The sequence below is a fragment of the Ictalurus punctatus genome, chromosome 24 (genome assembly GCF_001660625.3).
Source record: "Ictalurus punctatus breed USDA103 chromosome 24, Coco_2.0, whole genome shotgun sequence".
Classification (NCBI taxonomy): domain Eukaryota; kingdom Metazoa; phylum Chordata; class Actinopteri; order Siluriformes; family Ictaluridae; genus Ictalurus; species Ictalurus punctatus.
In genome coordinates this window covers 14,886,776-14,913,813 of record NC_030439.2, presented here as the reverse complement: position 1 = coordinate 14,913,813, position 27,038 = coordinate 14,886,776, and the positions used below count along the sequence as shown (strand labels likewise).

Genomic DNA, 27,038 nt, shown 5'->3' with positions numbered 1-27,038 from the left:
CAGAGTCAAGAATTCAATGCCACTGTGGCAGAAATGTTGCGTGACATCTGCTAGATCACCACTAATCACAATAATGTAAAATGGGTTCATTCTTTTGATGTCGATAATTATTAATATCACAAGAAAGTTCAATTAAAACAGCAGGATTGAGAATTAACTGCATGCATTGTGTTGACAGGAAAGAGGCGACAGAAAGACTCTAAACCATGATCAGCACATCAACAATTGGCAAACAAATAGTAAGAAGCTCTGGAATTTTTAGGTGAGTGGGTGTACTAAATAAAATGTATTAAATAGTGTGCAAGGAAAGTTTAAATAAAGAATCCAAAATCATAATACATGATCACATTTTTTTAGTGCTCTTAGTTTGATATTTGAAATTTGGAATGAATAAACTAATACAAATTGTATATATTTTGGACAATTTGTGTTCTTACCTAAACAAAACACACATCATTTAATGGATGGATGGATGGATGTTGTTCTATCAGGTGTAGTAGAGTCTGTTATGGAGCTAGAGCTGACTGTAGGGTGATGCTAGGGAACTGTTAAATATCCCACCATCACAGTGTGACAAATGTAACACCCATATAGCAAAGGTTCCTCTGATTTCAGCTGAGTCAAACAGCACGCTCTTGTTTGCATAATGAGAGCAATTCAGTGTGAACATCTTACCATGACTTATTCATGCCTACCACTCAGTCTTCAAGTCATCTGGTGTGCCATTTTAAAGTGTCACCAAGACGTGCACAGCGTAACCTCAGGTGTTCAGTGTCATTACACCAGATGAGCAATTCAACACTTGGAACATGTGAAACTCTTATGGGTGCCCAGAGTGCTAATAGAAATGGCAAGCTTGCGCTTACCATCACCGATGTCAAACAAAGCTCAGGAAAAAATCTGATATTTTTTAAATAAGATGCATTTGCCATTTTAGAAGGTGATACTCATGTCTTTCTTTTTATTGCTGTAGGTGCAATTTTTGTTTTAACAAAATGACAAATATATCATTTAAACTGAGCAATCCTTGAGTTGTACATGAAATTTGATAAATGACAGTCGACTGAAACACATCCTGATTAAAACAGGTTTAAAGGAATGGCTTGGGTAGATATCAAGTTTTCCACTTATGTCAATTCTGCTAATCAGCTAATATATGGTGCCTAAGATTTGCACTGGAGTTACGAGGGTAATGTCACTAACAAGAATTATACTATAAATAAAATATTACCACCAATTAGCAACAGTTATGCAACCTACATGCCAATAGAAACACAGTTCCCTGAAACTCTGTCGATCAAGGGTAAAATTCATTGCGCACAAAAGTCCGGATCAGTAAATAACATGACCAAATGTTATGCTCACTTTCTAAAAAAGAAATGCTCACTTTCTATGTGAGCATTTCTGACTATAGCGCCCCAGACTTTGAACAGATGAGATACACAGCAAATAACATACACTTCTAAAAACATACTTCTCTGTCCAGTCATCTTTAAACATTCAGAGGGTAATGAAATGGAAAAAAAAAAAGAAATAAATCTATGGAAAATAAAAACACATTTTCACAGATTTGCCTTGCCTACAGGTTAATAAACTAAATAAATGCACATAATTTTTTGCAACAAGCCACAACACAATCCATGAAGGCTCATGTAGTTGCTGAGCAACAGATAGTTTTTTCATACATAGATCATTCCTTCCACAGTATATTTTGATCCATTGAAATACCTTGCACCACAGCCCACCAGTTGGCCTACACCCATCTGTGCTTCTGGACACTGCACGAGTCTGATATTGTGTTATGTACAAATGAATAAAGGTATATCACACTGTTGAACAAAATACAAAATAGCCATTTTGAACGTGAGAAATCATTTTCTTTTATAGCAAATAAATCATCAAACCCATTTAAGTGAGGTTAAACATTGAATTACTGAAGTTGGATCCGTGCAGAAAGAACAGTTTATATTTGATGTACTTAAACATTTGCATGATGATAATTATAGTTCACAAGTGGCTATTACATTACCTTACAAGTAGCTCCAGTGCAAACGCAACATTTAGACACCATTCGCTTATTGAGGTTAAGTGGAAAACGGGTACACTCGATTCATTCAAACATCTCATAGACCCATTTCTTTAGTTATTCACCTTGAGGATGAACATATTTTTGGATGTTAAAATGAACAGTCTCTCATTAGTAGCCCTGAAGCCCAGAACAGGATCGTTAGACTCCAGACTGGCTACCTGTTGCTTGGCAATCTGGCCAATCTGGCGGCCTTGTTTGCGATTGAAAAGCACCGTGTCCACAGCTGATGGCTGCCGGTAGATGAAAACTCGCCTTAGACACTCAGCAAGAGCCGCATACGAGAAATTGGGGGCGCATGTCGCGAACTTTTTATCCCTCTTTGAAGCTTGCACATAACCTGAGACAGAGCAGAACAAAGGAGTTATAGACAAAAGTGGCTAAAAATACACATCAGTAAATTATGCTTACAATTGGAGTGTAATTTACTGAGCTTAACCATGGTCATTTTCGACAAGCCTGAAGTTGATGCTTAAAATAATTACTGTCATTAACAAAATAACTGTAGGATGCTTAGATATAGTACATAATGAGAGAATTATTGTGTGTAATATTGTGTGTGTGTGTGTGTGTGTAAAAAGAGGAGACAGCATTCCAAAACATGACAAAAAATGTGAACTGAAACATAGTTTATACAGAGTTAGAATAGAGACACCAGGGTGAATGGGCTGATGTGCCACCAGCTCAAAATCTTCTCTTTGTCTTCTTCGCTTTGGCTAAGGGTATGCAAACGTCTACACTCGACCTTCTATGTTTCATTTGCATTTTACACACACTGTATTACTGTTGTGTAACCCAAAGAAGAACAGGGGAAAAGAGAATTATATAATTGGTTTAGGCTGTACATATCGCTGAAGAGATTTGTTGATGTCTATAATAAGTTTATAAAATGTAGAATACTCAAAAAGAGATAAAAATAGGATGCATTATGTTGCCTGAGCGTCAAACTGGCATGCAATGTCTCACAGACTGGTCCATGCAGGATGTAGGAAAGTGCCAGCTTTCACTGTTGCACAACCCAATAGTAATACAATTCCTGCAATGAGGACATCATAATATACACATCATATCAACTTCAAATCAAACACTTTTGGGTGACTGCATTATACGGAGTATTATTTTTTCATAACCTATAATGGATGATTTATGGAAAAACATGTTTCAAGTATGAGATGTGTATTGGATTTACAGATTAATGCAAAAATAATATGATTTTATGTCCTTGATTATATTTCAAGGTAAAGTGTAATTATTGTAGGGAGGGACAGGCAAAAATGCTGTTTATGTTTAAAGTTATTTATCTGAAACATACACATCACAGGCTGCTGTGAAAGACATTTTATGTGCATTTAACATGTCTTTTAACTTTACTTACATATACATACATACATACATACATACATACACACACACACACACATACATATACATATATATATATATATATATATATATATATATATATATACACATACATATATATATATATATATATATATATATATATATATATATATATATATACATACATATACATATATATATATATATATATATATATACATACATATATATATATATATATATATATATATATATATATATATATATATATATATATATATATATATATATATATATATATATATATATATATATATATATATATATATATATGTATGTGTGTGTGTGTATGTATGTATGTATGTATGTATGTATGTATGTATGTATATGTCTGTGTGTATATACACACACACACACACACACAATCATGGAATTATCATTTTAGACCATGCAGCAGATAATGGAGTAGGAGAAGGGGAAAGAAAGAATGTTCATGACGGGACTCACCCAGTGCGTTGAAGGTGGCGATGTGCTCCCACAAGGCATCTGGCTGCTCAGGACGTGGCTGCCACAGCAAGGCGTCAACATCGTGCCGCAGACAGAAAGCCGGCATTTCAGATGGATTTATGTCTACGGTGAAAAGGTACTGGTGGCTACCAAGGTTTACCTAATGAAACAAAAACAAGAATCTTACAATAATTTCAAATTATTTTAAAGTGTACATTTGATGAAAATTCTTTCACACGTGTATTCCACTGTCAGCACTTCTTACCACATTACAATGCCTATGCATGGAAGGAGTTTCAAATGTGTATTACATTCTCTTCATGCTGGATTTCTTATTCAACAGTCACACTTTTAAAGGTGCAGTTCTGGATGTTTGTCATCAGGTTTGGATGTCAGTAACAGTCAGTAAAAAACAAATTTACTGTTGAAATGTAGTGAGCACAGAGATCTATGCTATGTTGTGATATAAAAACACACTGCAGTTTCAAATGAGAACAGAAGGGCATGTTTTAATTAAGTAGATCAGATGGAGGTGTGGATGCGACTGACTCTTCTGAAAGCCGGTATCCATGGTGTCGGTTGCACCATGGACCAAGAACAATAGAGCAAAAATAAAACACCTCCCTATATAAATAAAGAGCCTTTGATCATCATTTCCATAGGTTCTTTCTAACATCTTTCAACCTTCCCTTTTGTTATAATCCACATGCCACCTACTTCCTTCATAAACCGAGTTTGTTCTGTCCTAGATAATAACCCAACCACTTCACTAAATGCTCATTAAGAGAAGTAGGATAGGTCATTCCTCTTGCTAACACATACGCAATCAGCATTTAACAAGACATCCTTCACCTTTACCAAAAAGCAGACAAAAAACTTTTAATACCTGATTTCACAAAGATTGATGCTAAATGTCAAGCCTTTTACCCAACTAGGAGCTGTCTTAGCACCGTTCAAGAGGCCAGATGTGAGTCATAAAAGGTGACACACTGTACTTGAGAGTTGTTCAAATGGAGAACCTGAAGACCTTAGACCTCTGTTCTTGATACAAATCTGCAATTGGAGCGCTCCAGGAAAAGCCCCAAGGGCAGATTTTCTGCTGCCACCAAGGATGGTGTTACGGCTTAATACGTGAGCGAATGCACTCATGAAAAGGTCAGCATGTTTCAATCATGCATCAAAGCTATCAATTTAGTAGGTTGGAAGGATGTTTTTAGTGAACAGAAACGAAATAACTATTTCTTCCACAGGAAATGTGTAAGAGGTTCTGAAAGACATGTCAACAGAGTGCAGCACAGAAAGCAACAATATTTTATAACCAATAAGAAACCCTGATTCGAACGGTGCCTACACATGTACCTTTATAATACATTTATAAATAATGTATGCATCTTTCATAAAGTAATATTGAAGCATTTATGTCAAAACGTGAGGTAATAGTAAAGTTTTTTTTATTTACTATGTTACTTAGTCTTTACAGGAAGCACAATTATCGGTGTACAAAATGACTGCATCTAATTAATAGTTACTACTATGTTATAGTAGAATAATCACTTATGGGATGGTGTGATGTTTTGATTTTTTTCCCTATAAAAGTTCACCCCAATGTATTCAATTCCTCTTATACCACAGCAATTTGCCAATGATTACATTCTTATTGAAATAACTGTATGTCATACTTTTAACCATGTATAGAATGGAACATCTTCAAAAACGACCCTCTCGACACTAGTAAGATCGTCATGCTACTGTCTACATTATGCTATGCTACGTTAAGCTCGTCATGCTACTGAGAAAGTTCAGTCTCCCATTCTGAAGACTTTCCCATGCCAGTTTGCATTCATTTCTAATATCGCAAAATCGCAAACTCCTGGAGGGACTGACTATAGAAACGGTAACGTATTACAACAAGCACATTACCATAAACCTGTGATTTCCCTTGGAACTACTGTCAGAGCGGCTGTTATAGAAAAGTAATCAATACCGTTTGACCAATCAGAATTGAGAATTCAACAATGTTGCAGTATAAATAGAAGTAAAAGTCTGCAAACAAAAATATTTTCTCCATACTTCACTACCACATTTATTCCCTTTTTTTCCTCAATCCTGGAAGTTTTCCATATTTTCCGTACATCCAGACTCCCACTCTACAGTCACAGTAAAATCAGTATGTGCAACAGAAGTAGCTTTCAGTCCAAAGTGCTCTTCTGCTTCCCATCCATATGAGTTCGCACATGTACTTGAATTTCATTTCAGACAGGAACCACTAATGGAATTTCCACTAATGGAAGTCTCATGACGCTGAGAAAAAGTCGTTTGAGGAAACCACTGGCTGTAATTGTTCAGACCCTTAAACTAAACATTACTGAAAGCTTCCTGAGACCTAGATCATTCTGACCCGAGTAAAAAATTTTTACAAACTTGATAACATTCAAAAACTTTGACAGCATGAAAGCTTGTTGTTATTGTTTCCTTCTAATTTTACATGTGCTGTCATTCATGCAATTCTTTGTTTTAAATCACCTACACCACATGCCTATTAACAGCTTGCACAATTCATCTGACTACACACACAAATTAGTGTTAGTAGTCATGTGGGATCTTAGTACATCAGATGTACCTCTATGTGCTGATTTGTTTACTCTTATAATGCTGAAAACTGAAGATTGTCCAACATTCACTGCAATCCATTACCGATGAAGTCTTGAATTCTTCACATACCCAGGCATGCCGTTGTGTATGATTTGATGTAATGGGTATGATTGTGTTTTAAGTGTAAATGAGTCATAGCAGTTAAAAATCAGAACGCATCGCTTTGTAAAAGTTAGTGCAATCTTTTGTTTACCACAACTCCTGGTATATGGAAAAAGCACTGAAGCACAAATTGCTGTGATGTTGCCAGTGATGTGATGCGGCTTTCGAGACACTGACAGCCAGTGGATAAATCTGAACCAATTCAGAAAAAGTTGGGACAGTATGGAAAATGCTAATAAAAACAAAGAGGAGTGATTTGTAAATGTACTTTGACTTGCATTTAAACAAAAAAGGAATAAAGACAAGGTATTTGATGTTTTACCTAATCAACTACATAGTTTCTTGAAGACGGACGTTTATTTTGAAATTGATGCATGCAACACGTTCCAAAAAAGTTGGGACAGGGGCAATTTTTAACTAATAGCAATGTAGCAAGTTGAAATAAGAAGTTGATGTGAAACAATCATCTAATCATAGTATATAAGGAGCCTCCAAAAAAGGTCTAGTCCTTAAATAGCAAGGATGGCTCGAAGCTCAACAATCCTCTAACAGATGCATCAGTGAATAATCCAACACTTTGAGAACAACATTCCCCAAAGACAAATCGGTAGGATTTTGGCCATTTCACCTTCTACAGTGCACAATATAATTAAAAGATTCAAGGAATCCAGTCAAATCTCGGTGAGGAAAGGGCAAGGCCGAAAACCACTTCTGAGTTCGCATGATCTCCAATCCAATTCAACAGGTATAATGGTATAATTTGTTTTCTAACATGAAGTGGTGCTGAATATTAATACTGATGTAGATATCTCTAAGAGATGCACAGGGTTAACAATATAATGTAGTTTCCGAATTGAGGATAAAGTATTGCCTCTGCTTGCTACACTTGTTTGAACAAAAGAAAGGTACTCTCTGGTAAAAACATCAGGAAGACTAATCAAGTCTCAACCTTCAGACAACCAGCCCTACCATTACCTGAGATTTACAATTACAAAAGGTCCCTCTTGAGACTGTATTTTTTCCAGTCTTATAAGACTACTTGGCAGCCAAGACAACAGGGAACACTTACGTAACCCGTGACACAAGAGAAAGTTTTTGTTCTGCTAAAACTGGATCCATATTTATCAGGGTTTCTTACTGTTGTTTTCAATAAGTTAATTATACAAAGTACTTTGGATGAACCTCATAAAGCTCAGTTTATTGATCAGTTGTGTGTGAAGTCCATGTGCTGACTTACCACATGGGTGGGATTCAAGGTGGCACCATCAAACCGCATTAGTGTCGAACTATCGTCTGGGAAGCCATCACAGTCCTCCAGTTCCTGAGCATTACATGGAGGATTATCTTTCTCCGGGTTAGCATTCTGAAAAGACAGTATGGAATATAAGAGGAGAAGAATGGCATGTAAATATAAAGAAATAAAATGAGATATACGCAAATGAAGGACAATACACAGAGAGTGACAGTGAAAATATAAAGAAAGAGAGGAAGAAAGAAAGAGAACATGACACACCAGTTCTTCAGCAGTGAGGTAAGCCAGTCTCTGATGGAGCTGTGCAGCCTGTTCCTCATCCACGATGTACTGTCCTCTCTTATCACCCAGAACTAGCTCAGACCAGAGCGGCCCTTCACTGCGCTTCTGCAGATTTACCTCCAAGCTGTAAACACACAGTACATACACACATAAGCACACACATTCACTGCAATGTCTACTGTATATTTACCTTTTCTTTTTTTTCCCTTTTATGGCATTTGGCAGATGCCCTTATCTAGAGCAACTTACATTTATTTCATTTATACAACTGAGCAGTTGAGGGTTAAGGGCCTTGCTCAAGGGCCCGGCAGTGGCAGCTTAGCAGTGCTGGGATTTGAACTCACAACCTTCCCATCGGTAGTCCAACAGACTGATTAGAATGGAGTTGTGATCATTTACTGAACATTTCCTCAGTGTGCTTTGCTTTTTTTTCCCCTCATTTTCTCATTTCTTATGATAGCTCTCTCTTCAATTTAAGCTTAATTCATATTTTCATGAATGAGGCTTCAAACGTTTCATGTCTAATAATAGATTTTTTTAAGTAATATATATATTTTTTTTAAATAGTAAAAGACACTTGAATTTGATATTTGAAAACTGAAATTTTTTATTTGTCGCAGCAGCATTTTTTAATTTATGTCCAGCTTTGTTTTGGAGGATGTTTTGGCTCCACTGATCCACTGATTCCAAATGCTTTTAAGTTAGCTATGGTGAAACCTTAAAAACCTCATCATGACTAACTTCAGACACAAGACTTCCTTTCTGTCATTTGTTTATAAAGCAAATAAATCTCTTCCATATCACATCCCCTAATTTTTAAAAACATAAAAACACAGGACAAATACAAATCCACCTCTTAACGTAGTCGTCCCATAGACACCGGAATTCTGAATGATGTTTTAGGGGATAATTTATAGATATAGTTAGTATATCTTTACACCACAGCACTCTCGAATGTCTAAGCCTTAGACATTAGCTCAGCCTCCAAGGATTATAGCTATTAACACACTCGTTTATATTAATATGATACCGTTTCTATAGTAACAGCTTGCATAGGGACTGGAATAGTGGACACTCCACTTAAATGGATTTTAAACGTGCCATTTTTGATAAGGTGTTTTCTGTGAGGTGCTTAGCATTTTCCAGAGTCAGAGCTTTGTAGCAGTTAGTAAGTTTTCCAACACAGGAAGGTCTTCAAGAATGATGTAAAATAAGCTGCATTTTTGCCTTACTAACTATAAAAGAAAAGAAAAAAAAGAGAAGCTGGAGAGGGAATAAATGTTCATCACTGTTATAATGTGATAACAGGAACTTCTGTGTTTGCAAATGTTCCACAACATTTAATGTAATGATGAATGGATAATAAGTACAATATGTCATTGTTTAATAAATAAATAAAAATGTTAGTATTTGCTATAGTATTTGCTATATATAGTAGTTGCTGTGGTAGAAGAGGAATAAAACATTTGATTTTCCTATAAAAGCATGCCCCATCCTGTTTTTATCCTTACGTATATTATTGGATAGTGTAAATTGAATTAACATTACATAGCAGACGTGACAAAATTAGCACAAATGGGCCTGACAGCCAGACTCAACAGCTGTGTTTATCAGATCTCTTATCTCCAGCAGAGAATATCCCACCTCTTATCATCTTCAGTGGTCCAGACACTGGCCTCAGGGTCCACAGGAGCAAAAAGCTGACCTTGCAACAAAGGTCTATAGTCTCTCACACCCACACAGATACTGTCCACTGACAGCTTGAAGCATATGTCATCTTTCGTCGTACCCTCGGGTAAACGGATGCACACGGTGATGTCTTCTTCCGTCTGCTGCCAAAAGTAGATGGGCTCTACGAGCAAACAAAAAAAAGGCTTATGAAACCTGTGCATCAGAACACAAATTGTCCTTTTTTATTTCCACTCAGTTTGCTAAACAATAACAGGGTCATAGTCTTAACAGAGTGCTCCAGGATAACGAATCAGAAGAAGTGAATGAACAAAAGATTTCATTATGAAGCTTTACCTTGAGGACGCATATTATCCATTGCCGTGTCCTACTGATATTCATTTATTTAAAAATAATTCATTTAAAAAAAAAAAGAGGGAAAAAAACAATGAACACATCTTTGCATGTTACTCATTATTCACTCAAGCACATACTTCCTTTTCATTTTCATGGCTCCAGAGTGGCCCTGGCAGATCCATGATCTCACATCTGTTTCATTCATTTACAAATTACAAATGGGCATTCACTGCCAAGTTACACTGTGCAGTCATTTTGTACCACAACACAAAAATACAGCAACATCATTCAGTGCTACAGAAATCTATATGTTTATGAGGATTATTTGAAATGGACCAGGTACAGTAATGACACATCTTTTGGGATCTAATCATTATTTCCTTTCAGAAAAGATTGTTTCTTTCATTTCTGCCCCAAAATCCCTGATAATCTGTGTAATATTACAGAAAAAAAGGACACGAGAGATAAAGAGTTGAGCAACAGAGAGCCGTTGAAGGTTGGCTAACACACACACACACAGACACACACAGACACACACAGACACACACAGACACACACAGACACACACAGACACACACACACACACACACACACACACACACACATAGCCTCATAATTTCAGACAAAACCATAATACTGAAATTAGAATGATTTTTCCCCACACTGAACATGAGGATCTGGCTTTCCACAGAAATAGCAAGGGCTTCATTATGCTCTTTTGTTGATTACCTAATTAACCGAGGCCTGATCTCTGTTTCAGCTCGAATAAGGTGATTAAGAAACAGAAAGGCTAATGTGCTACCTGTACATTAGGTTGTGTGGGTGTAATGTGCGTGCGTGTGTGTGTGTGTGTGTGTGTCCAGAACAACACAGTGCTTCTCTCCCAATCTCTTGTTCTCTCTCCATGTTCTGTAAATGAGCATCCCCTCTCATGTGTGTGTGCATATGAAAATAAGCAGTCTTTTGTTACTATGGCTGGCTACGCTGACACAAGTTGCCTAATGCATCTTGGAGGCGTTCTCAGAGACTCCCAATTCTTTTCATAAAGCTACTCGTGCTAAACAAACTCGTGCTGTGAATTTTGAATGATCCATTAGCCTCAGCACATCAAAGAAAATGTTTACATGTTCAACAGCAGAACACAGAGTCTGGTCTTAGATGGGTTTCTATTCAGCATGCAACAGGTTTGGACTGACCAATGGAAGATGACCGAAAGGAAAGTGTTATGTCATGCAGAGAATGTCTGCATCATAACAGCTTTTCTAGTCCTAAATTTATTAAAGATAGCTTTGATAAGCATGCATCATCAGTGACCCTTTCTTTCATGTTGATGATCTAGCAAACCTTTTCATGAGTAATACCTTGGGAAACAAAACAATGGGGGGGAAGCGGGGGGAATCTAAAAAAAAAAAAAAAAATTTCTCTGAAGGAAAGTATAACAAGATGACAAAAACTCCCAGAGGCACAATTCCACTAAAGATTTCTCTTTAAAGAAAATCCAGTCCATTAGCCTGGATTAAACTTTGTCTTTGGACAGAGTACAAATACTACTACTACAAAGAAATGCAGCTTGGCATCTAACCAACAGTAGTAAACTGCAGAGTAAGAAATATATCACTGATGTGTCTACTAAAATATATTGCAAGCTATTTGATAGAACCAACTCTAACTCTCCCAGCCAATGACATTCAGGAAAACACTGGATGGCCTCTATAAATAGACTAGTGATAACTAGAAAGACAGTAGACAGCCCAGAAAAATGGCAACATGGCAGCAAGGGTTAGCACCCTGAGTTGCAACATGAGGGAGTATCAAAAGTAGCTATGGAAAGCCTTCAACATTATTCCCAGTGGTGCCCAAGAGGGGGCGAGGATGAGCACAGCAACCAAATGCATATACAGGTCTGAAAATCCACTAAGCCAAGATGAGATTCTTGAGTGGGGGTGCATGGAAGTCAGGTGCAGCATCAACCCATAGTACCCAAACCTTCAGGGAACACAAGTTCCACATGAAAGCAACCATCCAGAACAGCAAAGGGTCATGTGGCCTGCAGCTAACAGCTTAAAGATCGGCTCCACTTTGATGAAGATATGGATGAAATCCTGGAGTACACAGTCAAGGGGGACTAGATTACAAGCTCCAGAACACTGGAGCGCCAAACCAACACGAGACAAGGATTGGCCAGCAAAGGCAGGAACCAAAAACCCTGCTGCCACCTTCTGCATTTCAAGGAAGTGGTCAACCAGCCCCTCAAAGACTCCTACAGCAATGGGCAAGGGAACAAGAACTGGAAGACTGCAAGGCCCTGATATCTCCCCCAGAACCCACTAGTGAGTTCAATATCAAGAATCCCATCCTGAGAGAAGTCCTGGATCATCAAAGCTGCCAGAAAAAGCTCAGCAACAGGCCCTACTGGGGAACCTCACAAGGTTTACAAGAAGTGCCCTACGTTCCTGCACTGACTACAGTAGCTCTTCAAAGTTATACGGATGACATAACACTGATATATATATATATATATATATATATATATATATAAAATCACTTAGTGCAGAAAGGGGGGCTCCAAAAGTACCAGGATGCATAGAAGACATCGGAGTTGTCATCTAGCTGATCAGAGAAGCATGGGACCGTAGAGGAGATCTAGCTGTGCTGTGGCATTACAGTACCTCGCCAATGATTATGAATCGATCCCACACAGGCTGGTGGAAACATCACTTGATGGTACCATGTTCCAAGCAGGATTAGGAACCTCTTTCTGGACTAGCACAACAGTTTCAGTCTGGGAGTCACCTCTGGTATATCTAGATGCACTATTTCAATGACATTCCATGGCCATGAACATGCAGGTTACATCAACTGAAGTGTAGTGTCGAGGACCTCTCACCAGGGAAATCCTTGGGAGAAGGGTGACTTTTTTTTATTCTAATTCTAATTTATTCTGTATTAACTTATGTTGTATGCAGCTTCAGACTTTGTGTTTGATTTTTTTTATTGCTTATCTAAAAATACTACATTCCATGCACTTTTTGCTCCAAAACTTAGCATTTGGAATTAACCCATGTCATGTTAATTCATTAGGTGTACTAACATAACATTGGTCCTGACTTGATCTGCAACACATTTTGTCTCATTGTTCTTACCCAGCGTGTACCTATACAATTTCTCCTTCGTGTAGTGTTCCATGGACGTGTCCCCTGCTGTTTATTCACATTTCAGTGTTCTCGGGTTTCAATATGGACTACGAAGCAAGGCCCAGGCAGGAAAATATGTGCATGAATATACATAAATTAATTAGGGGTTAGACTGACTGAACCTCTGACTGCTTCTGCTGAGCAAATTAGCACCTTGCACGAGTGCTATTTCTATACATAGTAAGATGTGAGGCATTAACTACAGTGCTCTGAATACTCAACTGAGTAAAAAAAGTGCTATATAAATTAGGGATACACCTATCCCACTTTTTTCCGATTTCCAGACAAAACCAAAAACAGCGCTCCAAGTATCTAATACCATTCTGATACTGATGCTCTCTTGGCAATAAGCTTTAAAACAACTCAGTGATCTCATTAACGGCATAAAATATCAGTCAGTTGGATCTAAAAATTTGGTAAATCTGATGCTTGATATCAGCTACAATGTAACTAAAATATAAAATTAAAGCAAAGTTGTATAAATTATAGATTTCAGTTAACGATAAAAACAGTGGTAAAGAAGGAATAAAATAGGACAGGGTGTGCTGTAATAGGAAAATAATCAATGACAGGGTGGTGTAATGGTGTAACTTAGTTCATTTTCTTATAACAGCAAGTGCCAAAGTGTTTTATTTCTCTTAGCAATTTGCAAATTCTAATAACTGTTTATTTATTTAAGAGTGACATTTCATCATTTTTCTATTTATAGTTAATATTGGGGAACAGCTGAAAAAAAAAAAAAAGTTCCTGTTATCACTTATGTTATAGCAGATACAAACAGTCATTATGTCACTTTCTCCTCTTTTTACAGAGAAACTGCAAAGAACAACGTTCTCTGTCCTTAGACCCAAACTTAACCAAAGGTTTTACTCTGACTGTTACAAAATACGGGTGCAATCATATAAACCTGTGATTTGCCCTGCAGCCAGAACTGCGATCAGAGCTGATGTTACAGAAAAGCAAACAAAATATACTGACAAATATGATTCAAGAATTCAACATTTTAAAAAATCAATTACAATTAAAAATCAAATTCTCACAAAGTATTTTTATAATGTTTATAGTTAACCGTTTTTTAATCCATTTATTATTACCCTTAGATTATGTGGTGTGTCTGGCATACAACACCCACGTATGAGCTGTTACTCTAGAAATAATAATGTAACAAATAATGTACTAATAATAACAAACAAATTATTATAATCCTGTCATTTATGTTACAGCCAGAACTACTGTCAGAGTGCTTTTATAGAAAATGAATGCATACCTTCTGAATTGAGAATTCAACCATGCTGTGGTATAAAATGTTTTATCAACTGTTTTTCGGTAGTAGTCCTGCCACGCTCTGACTTTATATTCGAACTATATCTCTAAGATTTATAAACAGCACTCTTTTCTGCAGTATTATGCACAACTATATAGTGGCCACTCATAAAGACCATCTATACACTGAACTTCTTACACAGCACATATACAAAGAAATTGCTGCTTGAAATATAAATATCTAATAAATTTGACCAACCTTAATGTTTGTGGCTGCATGTGTTTCTTCAACAACTGATACGGTCCCATGAATCCGAAACTTTAAAAGACGCAGTTACCAGAATGGATCTACTGTACAAAGTACACCACAGCCAAACCCAATCATATTGTGCTATGTTCAGTCTGGTCATTGTTATCTTCAAGCAAAAAGAGTTTTGATGTTTCATAGAATGTATGTGTTTTCACATTTTCTTTTAACACGTACATATACAAAAACATCCCCAGAGCCGAATGAACTGTTACTGCTTCCACTTATATCCAGATGGGCCTAGATAAATACTGTAGGTGTTAATTCAACATTATGGGTGTTAATTTTACTCTGGGGAGTTATCTTGCTTGCAGGGATAACTTATCTGTCTAATAATTCTCTGCTGCTCATCTGGGATATATACTTTTAATTATTACCTGACATACTGCCTATCCACCTTAACTTGAACACCCTCATACCTCATGGTTATGCTTGATACAGAGGGATGTTTTACACAGAATCCCAAGTATAAGCAAGGAAATGTACCTAGAAATGCTTTTTTGTTTTTACATAGGCAGGTCTATAATGAATATATAAAGAGTGATATTTATAGAGACTTCATGGAAGAACAAAAGTTAAATAAAGCTTAACAAAAGAAAACCACATGGTTCTCTCACTTGCGTATTTTTCTCCATTTCTGTAGTGGTTTGTTTTGAATCATGTCTATGATTTCTTCTCTAGTTTCTATGGAGACCAACTCAAGGACACTGCACACATCTATGTTTCTGCAAGTTCAATCTTTGTCTCGTAAAAATGAGGAACTAAGCTTAATGGCTTGCTCAACTTTTAAAATATATAGGGATACTGAAGTTTAGTCTCAAGTAATCATTTGGTGTGCCCAAATAAACAGATTTGGAAATGCTAATGCAATTTCGAGCTGAACTTGACTGTCCACTCAGAAACGGGCTGCCTGATCAAAGAGTGGATTCTTAATGGTTGAGAGGATATTACAAACTGATTTGAGAGCAGCTTTGCATTTTCTCTAACCTTAATTAAAGCCTTTCGGGGAATGAGTGCCCGGCTGTAGTAGTGCATGAGGAGTAATTAATGTTAAGTGTGAAGACGGTCCTGATGCCGATTGCAGGCTTTGTTCTGCAAAGAGATAAATCTTGGCTTTTCATCGATACCAATACTGTACTTGGTCTCCAAATATTAGCTAAGATATGGTCAATTAAATTTTTACTAAGACTCTCATTTCCAGCAATGTACACAATTGTAGTTCTGTATAGTTGGGGAAAGTGTTAAAAAAATAATTATATATATAAAAATAAAAATGTAATAACTTCCCCCAAAAAGCATTTACACCCCCCGACTATTTCTGTCTTTTTTTCCTGTATTGCAAAATCAAATACTACACGATGGAGGCAGCATCATTCTCTAGGGTCAATTTCAGCAGGAGGAACTTTGCTGAAAATATAAACAAAATTGACTGTTCCATTCAATGAACCTGTTCCAGTCAGCCTGATATCTGCATTTACAGAGAAAATACATGTTCTAACAAGATAATGAGCCAAAAGACCGGGCAAAAACTACAAAGGAACGACTTGGAAAAAAGATGGTTTGTGTTTTGGAATGGGCGAGTCAAAGCCCAGATCTAAATCTGTAGAATGACCATAACCTTAGCATTCTCCATCTAATTTGGTAGAGTTGGAGAAAATCTGCATTGAGAAGTGGAAGAAATAGCTAAATCAAAATGCAAAGCTCATAGAGACACATCCAAGACAACTCAAATTTGCAATTGCTGCAAAAGGACATTTTACACTTGGGGGTGTATTTTGCAATTTATACTTAGATGTTTTCTTTTCAAATAATTCTGATGATGTATAAATAAATTATTAAGTGACTTATAGGTCCTATAAGACATTCTAGGTTATACGGTTACACAACCAAGTTTTCACCATTAAAAAATGACACCAACCCCACACTGTTGCAATCTACAGTGCCCGAGGTCTGGCATTTTAGCCGACTTTGGAGCTCTACTCCTGGTTTAAATGACACCTCAGGCTCTGCTATGGAGCTCATGTTTCAATCAATCATTTTCCCCTGATATGGCGAAATGGTGATCCTGTGGTGCGTTTTTGTTTAATATTAAACCTCTATTCATATGGAACTGTCGCTCACGTTTTTTTTAGCATAATTCTGCGTAAACTAGAGAGTGTTGTGTGTGCAAATCCCAGGAGAACAGCTGTTTCTTAAATACTCAATCCAGCCCATCTGGCACCAACAACCATACCACATTTAAAGTCACACAGGTCACAGTTTTCCCCATTCTGAATTCTGACATTTAATGTGAACATTAACCGAAGCTCTTGACCTACATTTGCATGATTTTATACATTGACTCACACAGTACTGTCAGATAATTGAATAAATATACTGTTGTTGTTGTTTTTTTTTTACTGACCAGCGTTTCCCACATCCATGTTTTCAGGTGGTTTGTCCTCCAGAGGAACGCCATCCACCTGTATAAAGGTGAAGGGTTTTTCTGATGCCACCATCACCCCTTTCCCTTGAGGCTCCACAGCAGCATAGTGAGGCACTGACTTGCCCTTCATCAATCTCCTTTTCCGCACTTCATACCTTTTTTCTTGACCTGCACAAATTAGGTTGAATCCTGTCTTGATAAACACACTGATTATCAGGTAAATGCTGGGGACAATTCTGACCTTATGGGCATCTCTGTGAAATAAAGTGAAGTGTGAAAGTCTGATAAACACATGCAGTTTTTTTTAGTATTCTGTTAATATTTAAAAACAAATCCAATCGAAGGCCTTTTGGATTTGGATTTTTGATTTCCACGAACTGTAAGCTGTAATCATTAAGATTAAAACAAAAACAAAAACAAAAACAAAAAAAAAGGCTTGAAATATTTCTCTCTATGTGTAATGAATCTAGAATATATGAAAGTTCCACTTGTTGAACTAATTTACGGGAAAAAATTACCACGATATTCAAATTTTTTGAGATGCACTTGTAAGTCCATAATCCACTCTGAAACACTATCATGCTCACCAACAGAGTTCTCGACAGTAACCCACTCCAGCGTGGTGGAAAAGCCGCTGCCTTTGGCGTCATCTGGATCTTTTTGGATACGTAGCAGCAGAAGCTCGATTGAATGAACCCCTGCCGGGATGTGGGAAACGCTGTTCAGGATAATGAAAGGCTCCCCGAGAGACTCGCTGAACATGGGCTTGTTTCAGGAAAAGTAAAATCATCAGACGATCAGAATCAGAATTTATCCACATTTAAAGAATGATTTATAGAAATAACAGAAATTGCCCTGGAAATAGTACACATGTTTAACACACCTCATGAGGCTTTGCTCAAGTGAAACATAAAACTCATAAGACTCTCTGGGAGAGATAAACATAGGGTAATATTTGCACAGTTACACAAGTATTTTATATTGCACAACACAAAGTACCTATGAAATCCCACTTTTATTCGGTTACATTTTATTAAACTATTTTTCGATTAAGATAAAACAGTCAGTTATAACAAGTAGTGATGCTATTAGTTTATATTAGCATTGTAGAAATGTCAGTACTTTTTTAATTAAGTATCTTGCACACAGATACATTTTTACCAAATGATCAGTAAAGTAGTAGTATTGAATCACCTTATTTTTCATGTTCTTAATGGAAACCCACATGAACCTGATGGATTTATAAAATGAATTGCATTTTATAAATCCATCAGGTTCCTGTGGGTTTGTTAGAAGTATGTTTGGCCTGACGTTACACATTGCCAAAAACACTCGCTGCTAATGAGTCGTTTCACTGTCAACAATTTATTTATTTTCCTTCTTTGAATTGGCTCTATACTGGTTCAAAATGAAAGAGGTCACATCAGTGTAATACATTTTCACTAATTAACATTAGCAGTCTGAAGACAAATTTAGATTTCAGAGTAAGGTTTTTTTAGGTGACCAGTTTGAACAGTCTGATATCTGCCAAAAACCGATCATGATCACAAATTATTACGATGAATATGTTTCATAATCTACTCAAAGCTAAACGTACAGAAAGTCAATGTGTGTGTGACTTGAATACGTTTCTTAGTATACGCTTCACCTAAACGTACCACCAGTAGTAGTAGTAGTAATAATAATAATAATTATTATTATTATTATTATTATTATTACTATTATTATCATCATCATCATTATAATCATCATCATCAAGTTTGTTTATGTTCATACATTAATGAAGTAAAAAACTGAAATAAAGAAGTTAAAGGTGGTAAAATATAAAACAGTAAATTAGGCAAATAGTAATTATGAATTAATGATGGCAGTGAGAGAAAGAAGAAAATAATAACAGTATAAAAAAAGTGTTAATAACAAGTGTTAAAACTTCTAAAATAGAAGTAACAATTAGCATAAGTAATATAAAAGCTGGTAAAATGTGTTTTTACTTTGATTTAAGGATGAACATGAGACAGCGTATACTCTAAAAATGCTTCAGAAATATTTTCAGTGTAAATTAGCTTTGATGTTAGAAATATTATATCTTAAGATGCTTTTGTCTCCTCTAATAATGTTTTTTTTTTAATAACAGGAAGCAAGCTAGAGGGGCAGATCTATTAATATATCGTCAGAGGTTTCTCTCTTACTTCCCACTTTAGGTGAGAGCTCTCTCCTCTGTTGCTGGTGTGTAACAGGGTCAGAGTTCCGGCCCCATCCGAGAGAGCGGCCCAGGTAGCAGAGGTCAGATTCAGAGAAGCGCAAAGCCTTTCGCCGTCAAATGAGCTGGGGTCAGAGGTCATCTGAAACACCTCTCGAGGTTTCCCCAGTGCTGTGTCCTAGGGAGAGAGTTATTTATACTACCATACTTTCTTCACGTTCATGAGGTTCAAACTGAATGCTTGCTGAGACTTTCTTAAACCACACTTGGATGAGCCTACCCCGCACTAATCCCTGTCTACTACGGTGCTCAGTGAGAGAGGGGATTATAGCGGTGCTAATAACAAACACTTCCAGCTCTTCCTCACAGGCCTGGAGATTTGAAACTGGAGAAAATCAAAGATTATTTGGTTCATGTTACTTAAATTTTGTTTCATGACGTTCTGTCCTGTTGCTAGGCATCACAACAGCCAATCATGTTTCTAGTTTCCATGACTCACTGTGGTGCTCAATGTGTTGATGTGTATGAAATTACAAAAAATGTGTGCTCCTGCAGTTTGAAGCGCAGCATCCCAGAACATTGGAAGAGCCACACAGAGCTTTCACAGTAACTCATTACTCTAACTGCAAATACAATATCTATGACATTTCAAAATGCAGATACATTCAAAATAAAGGCAAGATACAGTTGGGGGAAATACGTTTTTTTTTTTCAGTAAATATATTTCCAATGAGGCTATTCACACAAAATTTTCACCAGACATCAGTATTAACTCAAGAAATCTTTAAATATAAAGAATTCACAACATTAAAATCCATAAATAAAGTTATGTGGAATAAAGTGGAATGACACAGGAAAAAAGTATTGAACACGCTAAGAAAAAGCAGTTCTCCAAGGCAATGTACGGCAAGGAACCAGCTGAAATCTGTAAGTAATTATACCCCCTATGTGCGCAAATTAATATCAGCTGGGTTGGTAAATTGATGGTCTATAAAAATGTTTTTCGTTACCAAGGTGTCACACAAGAAACATCTCATGATGGGTAGAAGGAAAGAGCTCTCCCAAGACCTTCGCAACCTTATTGTTGCAAAACATATTTTTGGAATCGGATACAGACGTATTTCAAAACTTGTGAGTCCTCCAGTAAGCACCATTGGGGCCATTATCCACAAGTGGAAGCAACATCACTCCGTCATCAACGGGTAACGCACAGGATCTCCTCACAAGATTTCTGACCAGGGAATCAGAAGAATAGTCAGAAGAGTAGCCCAATAGCGACGGACCAATCGGAAAGAGCTCCAGAAACACTTGGAGACAGCAGGTACCATCGTCACAGAGAAAACAATAGGTAATGCACTCCATTGTTCACGCTCATCCTCAAGACTCCATTACTAAAGAAAAGATTGAAGCTTGTTTAAAGTTTTCTACAACTCATTTGGACAAGTCTATGAAATACCGGGAGAGTGTAGTCTGGTCAGACGACAGCAAAATTGAACGTTTTGGGTGTCATACTACACACCATGTTTGGAGAAGAAATGGCACTGCACATCACCCTAAAAACACTATACCAACAGTGAAGTTTTGGGGTGGAAGCATCATGGTGTGAGGCTGTTTTTCATCGCATGGTACTGGCAGACTTCATATAATTGAAGGGGCAATGAATGAAGCCCTTTACCGGGAGATTCTTTAGAAGAATCTGCTGCCATCCACCAGGATGATGAAGATGAGACGTGGGTGGAGCTTCCAGCAGGACAACGATCCAAAGCATACAGCAAAGGAAACTCTCAAGTGGTTTCAGAGGAAAAAAAAAATCAAGGTGTTTGAATGACCCAGTCAATCACCTGACTGAATCCAACTGAACAAGATTAAAAGACAATATGTTTAAAAGAATGGGCCAAAATCACACCTGAATACTGCGGTCGATTAATTTCTTCATACAGAAAGCTTCTTGAAGCTGTCATTACAAACAAACGCTTCTCCACTAAGTATTAAATAAATTTCAGTTAGCATGTTCAATACTTTTTAACTGTGTTATTCTGCTTTATTTTACATATCTTCATTTATGGACTTTAATGTTTGGATTTTTTTTATATATGTGGAGTTAATACCAAAGTATAGTGAAAATTTCATGTGAGTAGCCTAATTGGAAATATATTTACTGGGGAAAAAAAAAAAGGTTGACACGTATATATCTGTATGTTTTGGTCTTCAAGAAAGAGAATTTCATGTAAAACTTGGGAACTCACAAAATATCCATGGCAGCATCACATAACTTTAATCCGATGTGAATGGAAAAGGTTTGTGATTTCAAGTGTAAAATATACAAATGTATGTGCTCTGTACACTTTAGAAGAACAGAATTAATGGATATTGAAGGCAGAGCAATTATTATACCTCATCAGCTACAGAGATATGTGACTGGGATGAGGCATTATTATGTTTTTTTTTCTTTGAGAAAAAAAAAGATCATCTTGACAAATGAGCACAATTCACCTAATAATCATTAATCTCACAATGATCACGGGAACAATTTGAAAAAGTGGCTGTAGGCTAGCACTAAACTTCAGTCAGCATGAAGTTCCCTACATTATCTAAAGCACCACATGTTTCTCTTTTCACCTTTTTGTTCAGTTTTCTAGAATATTCACGGTATAAATTACACCCTGGTCAGAACTTCTGATCCATTCAAAGCGAACACAAACTCATCTCCAGAGAGATAATTAGTGTGTAATTACAGCATTCATTCCACATACAGGATAAGTTCAGACCATTGGGCATTAAAGCATGAGAAATGCACAAGAAAATCAATGTTATTATATTATAGAGATCAGTTTGGAACTTGGCTGCATTTTGGAGTTTGGAACTGCCTTAAATTATCCGTTGAAATTCGTATTTTAATGTAAGGGATTATTACTAATAAAATGGACTCAGAGTAGTGGAAGTTTTGTGTGATGTGAAAAATACTCCGAAAAAAACATGCATTATTCAGGAGATGCTGTTCAGGAATACAGGACATAATCTAAAATACGATTTCAATTATAAACAACATTACTAATCAAGTAAACAATTAAACAAAGATCTGGCTGCTCGATTAAGTTCAATAAACAACAACTAAATCTAAACCAACACTGCATGTCTATAAAGTGGTCAGTTTTGAACAGCAAATGGTCTATATGATTTCAACTAAAGTGTGTGTGCCACCTAGTGATAGCAACAAATACCAACATTATCCGGTCAAATAAGTGAAGAAGTTGCTCAGGCTATGATAATATTCAGAAAGTGTACAAGATGAAAGTTAAACTAAATTTAAAAAGTGTAATGAGTTTAAACAGTTAACTAGCTAGCAGGAAAAATAAGACAATAATTTTCTATTTTTGGCAACTTGAGCAATGTTTTGAAATGTTAATTAATAATATTCCAATGAATAAAGGTGATTCAGTTTCAAATTCTTTAAAATGTATTTTTTTATGGGCTTGTGTACAAATATACAAAGAAACTATTGTACTGCTGCACCACCAAATAAATCTGCTAGTTTTACTTCTTCTTAAGACTTCTATATCAGTCCCTCCAGGATTTAGCCATTTTTCAATTGCAGAAATGAACGCAAACTCAAGCAAAGTCTGCAATATTCGGAGGACCTAGCAATTTTTTTTTTACCACAAATTTTCCACAAATATGGGCCAAGACACTTGACATAATAAGAGTGCACATTCAATCAAAGCCCTCTTCGATTCACATGCATCAAACATGAGTAGAGCTCTCATTTACCAAAAAACATCACCGTGAAAGACAGTCACAAAAATCGCAAAAAGCTCTGCAAGTTTCATCATAAATTTGAAAAAAGCACACCATATCTATCTATCTATCTCTCTCTCTCATATATATATATATATGCTATTATTGTTAACAGACATCTTAACAGTTTGGTAGATGCTCACATAAAAAAAATAGTATTTGGTTCATTTTAAATAATTTTGACAAAAGAACAAACTATGTTGCTTTTAATTATTGATTTATTTACTTATCCATTACCATAAGACAGAGAAGGTAAGCAATGCTTTGCTGTATTCAGTATCCAAGTTAAAAGTTAAGAGACTCCCAGTCGAATTGTTCACTTGGTTGTACTGCATACTCTCTGTAATATATTCTGTAATATATGTACTATATTCTCATGACAAGAGCCTGCCTGGAAAAAAAAAATGATGTAAGTGAAAATGAAGTACATTTTGCTCCCTCCCAACATCCATCCATCCAACCAACCATCCATCCATCAACCAATTGATCAATATAAACCTCAATTTTGTATGGCTGGCCTATTTGCTCAACTCAAAAGTGTATTTTAATCTGAAGAATTTTTAATAAACTTCTTTAAAAAAAAAAAAACCTTGTACCTTGTAGTGAATAATTCCTGTTAAATCCTGCACAAATCAATAGTAGGTTCCTGGAATTAATGTTTCATGAACAGTCTTAGTGCTGAACTTTACAGTCATATTATGGTGTTTAAAAGACTCACCAATGTGACCTTCAAATTGAGCACTCTTCCCTTGCAGTCAAAAAAGTAAACACTATCTTCATACCAGGGGTCAGCGTGGAGGTAATTGTACATTCCAAATGCTTTCATGTGGTCCAGAGTGTACTGACTGTCTTTCAGTTTCACCTCAGCCACGACTGAAAAAGAGAGAGAGATTTTTTCACATTATAATGATATTTATGAGGATACAATGACTGAACTCCCAATATTAAAGCTAGGGTTAATATGTTTCACTGAAGGTTAGGCTTACTTTTAGGTGTAGGCAAGTACGCGCATATGCGTGTGCATGTGCGTGTGCGTGTATCAATATTCCTTTATTAGGACCAAAGAAACATCAGCATCAAGTATTAATCCAGACATCCCCATTACACATATTTATATCATGAAGCACTACCAGGCATCGGTCTTAGCTAATCGCAGGTTGCGCAAGGGAACATAAACCTCATGGCAGAAGGATATCAGACTACACAAAGATATTGTCATGATGCACAATATATGTCGAGATAGTTCAGTAACTTTACATTTCTAACAAAGTAGTTACATGACAGCAGTGCCTGATAAAAAATATTTTTTCACATCCCGATAAACAAATGATGTAACAGGAAAAAGGAGGGAAATGGATGGGGGGGGGGGGGGGGGGGGGTTGTGAATGGGGTGAGAGTGTTATATTTCGTTTTTATTGTCTAAATAGCTGCTTGTTCAAAGGGACACCAATTGCCAGTGTTGTACTGTCTGATACTGATGATACCTACAAAATAATAATAATAATAATAATAATAATAATAATAAATTAGATTAATTTAAAAATGGGATAAATTCACACTTTTATCTGTATATCTGTATACCATGTTGATATTTCTGTAAAGCTGCTTTGAGACAATGTCTACTGTAAAAAGAGCTATACAAATAAAACTGAATTGAAAATTTAATAATAATGAAAAAGTGTACCATGATATCAGAATCTGTTGTATGTTTTATTAGACAAAAACAAACAAACAACAGCCTGTCTCTCCAAAGTCTCTCCAAAGGCAGAAAACAAAGTTGACACTGGAGACTCCTTCCTTGAATATTAAATAAACATCTCCTTAGAGAAAGCATCACCATATCATGTCACAGTTGCACCAATTATTCCAACTGCCAAAAATTCAGGGCCCACTATAAGGGTTTATAAACTTAACTAGCAGAGAGAGACAGTGTTTAATCTTAGACTTGCTCTATCATCCAGTACTGATCATAAAAAAAAAACATGCCCAAGCTTTAACATTATGCCAAGCTGCTTTGTGGAATTAAGTAGTTTGTATAAAGATAGGACACATTCACCTACACAGTGTAAACTTGAATAAAATAATGCACACACAATGCTCATTTAATACTGATCACATCATCAAATTCTGATAACTGAGAGATAGCAATAAGACTGATTTTCAGCTCTCACCTGCATCCAGTTCTACATTATAGCATGGGACTGAGTCCAGGGAGAGTCTGTAACTTTCAAAGCTGGGATCCAGTAGATCTCTGTTCACTTTCAGAGAACAATTCGGATACGCCATGTTCCTTATGGAGAAACAATATTATTTAAGCTGGGATGGGGAAAAAATGAATACAAAATTAGTGCTATAGCTAACAACCAAAACTCATGCTTCCTGTGGGACCTTTCCAGGCGGACCGCTAGCTCGCGCGCTATGAATGCTGGGAAATGAAGTGGCGCTACTGTGTGTGCCCATCGAAACTCGTGTATTTAAAGTGAATTCAATACCCATTTTGTGTTTTTATAATTAAAATGAATAATTTTATTAAGTAATTATGCAAATGATTACAAACTTGCCATTCTTTTAAATGATCTGGGTAATTTATATCACAGTTTGACTCGATTTCCCATAATGATTCAGAGCTGAACCGGAACTTTGAAATCAAGTGTTTCTCTCCGGTTAACATATGAAGATGCACTGTACTGAACTGCACTGTACTGTTTTGACAGTCACTAAAATAAGTCAATATATAGTGTTTTAATAAAATTAAATATATTAATATAGTAACTGTGCTTTAGTATAATTTCCAAGATATGCAAGAGTACAAAACCTTATATTTCAATTATAAACAATATTAGTAATTAAGTAAACTGCTCAATATAGAGTTCAGTCAACAACAACTAAAAATTTTAACTAATACTGTATGTCTACAAAATGGTCAGTTTTATATGGTAAATAGTATATGATTTCAACCGACAACATAAAGTGTGTGTGCGCCACCTAGTGATAGCATGAAATAACAACATTAATTGGTCAAATATAGGAGATACTCAGGCTATGAATATATTCAGAAAGTGTGCAACATTAAGGTTTTTTACTATTTAAAACCTTTACAACGGCTCTTTCTATTTAGTTGGAAAATACTAAATGTATTTTCTTGAAAAATGTAATTGAGGAATGGTTTTTAAAATGTTTCTGAATTTTCTGTCATTGTTTTAATAATATTTTAAGATTGTAATGTACTTTATACAAATATACAAAGAAACTATCATAGTATTATATACTGTACACCAAATAAATAAGCTAGTTTTATTTCTTTTTAAGACTTTACTACAAAGGAAATGTTAACATATAATATTTTTTTATAATGATAGATAGATAGATAAATAGATAGATAGATCGATAGATAGATAGATAGACAGATAGATAGATAGATAACATATGAAGCTCAGTTACTGTTGTGCCCATAGGCATTTGTGTATTTAAAGTTAATTCAATACCCCTTGTACTTGTTTTCAATTACAAATTATATTAAACTTTATAAATTAGTAATACATATAATTAAAACATGATTCAATATTTCTGACATCTATCATAAAATAAAGATATATATAATCAT

At 36.0% G+C, this 27,038-nt stretch overlaps 1 protein-coding gene across 1 annotated transcript; it reads right to left on the bottom strand.

Moving 5' to 3' along the window:
• Positions 1-931: 931 nt before the first annotated feature.
• On the bottom strand, positions 932-25,855 carry nudcd1 (NudC domain containing 1). Its single transcript, XM_017455059.3, has 10 exons — positions 25,606-25,855; positions 24,153-24,307; positions 19,629-19,817; positions 18,027-18,204; positions 17,419-17,607; positions 9,870-10,077; positions 8,205-8,349; positions 7,929-8,054; positions 3,938-4,097; positions 932-2,426 (listed from the first exon to the last, which is right to left on the bottom strand). The coding sequence occupies exons 1-10, from the start codon at positions 25,718-25,720 to the stop codon at positions 2,140-2,142; spliced, it is 1,752 nt and encodes a 583-aa protein (XP_017310548.1). The 5' UTR covers positions 25,721-25,855; the 3' UTR covers positions 932-2,139.
• Positions 25,856-27,038: the final 1,183 nt, after the last annotated feature.

Excerpts from the sequence above, each read along its gene's own strand:
- nudcd1 (XM_017455059.3), bottom strand. The coding sequence starts at position 25,720 with ATGGCGTATCCGAATTGTTCTCTGAAAGTGAACAGAGATCTACTGGAT. Across the intron at positions 4,098-7,928 it reads CCTTGAATCCCACCCATGTG|GTAAACCTTGGTAGCCACCA; the intron begins GTAAGTCAGCAC and ends TTGTTTCATTAG. Across the intron at positions 2,427-3,937 it reads CGCCACCTTCAACGCACTGG|GTTATGTGCAAGCTTCAAAG; the intron begins GTGAGTCCCGTC and ends GCTCTGTCTCAG.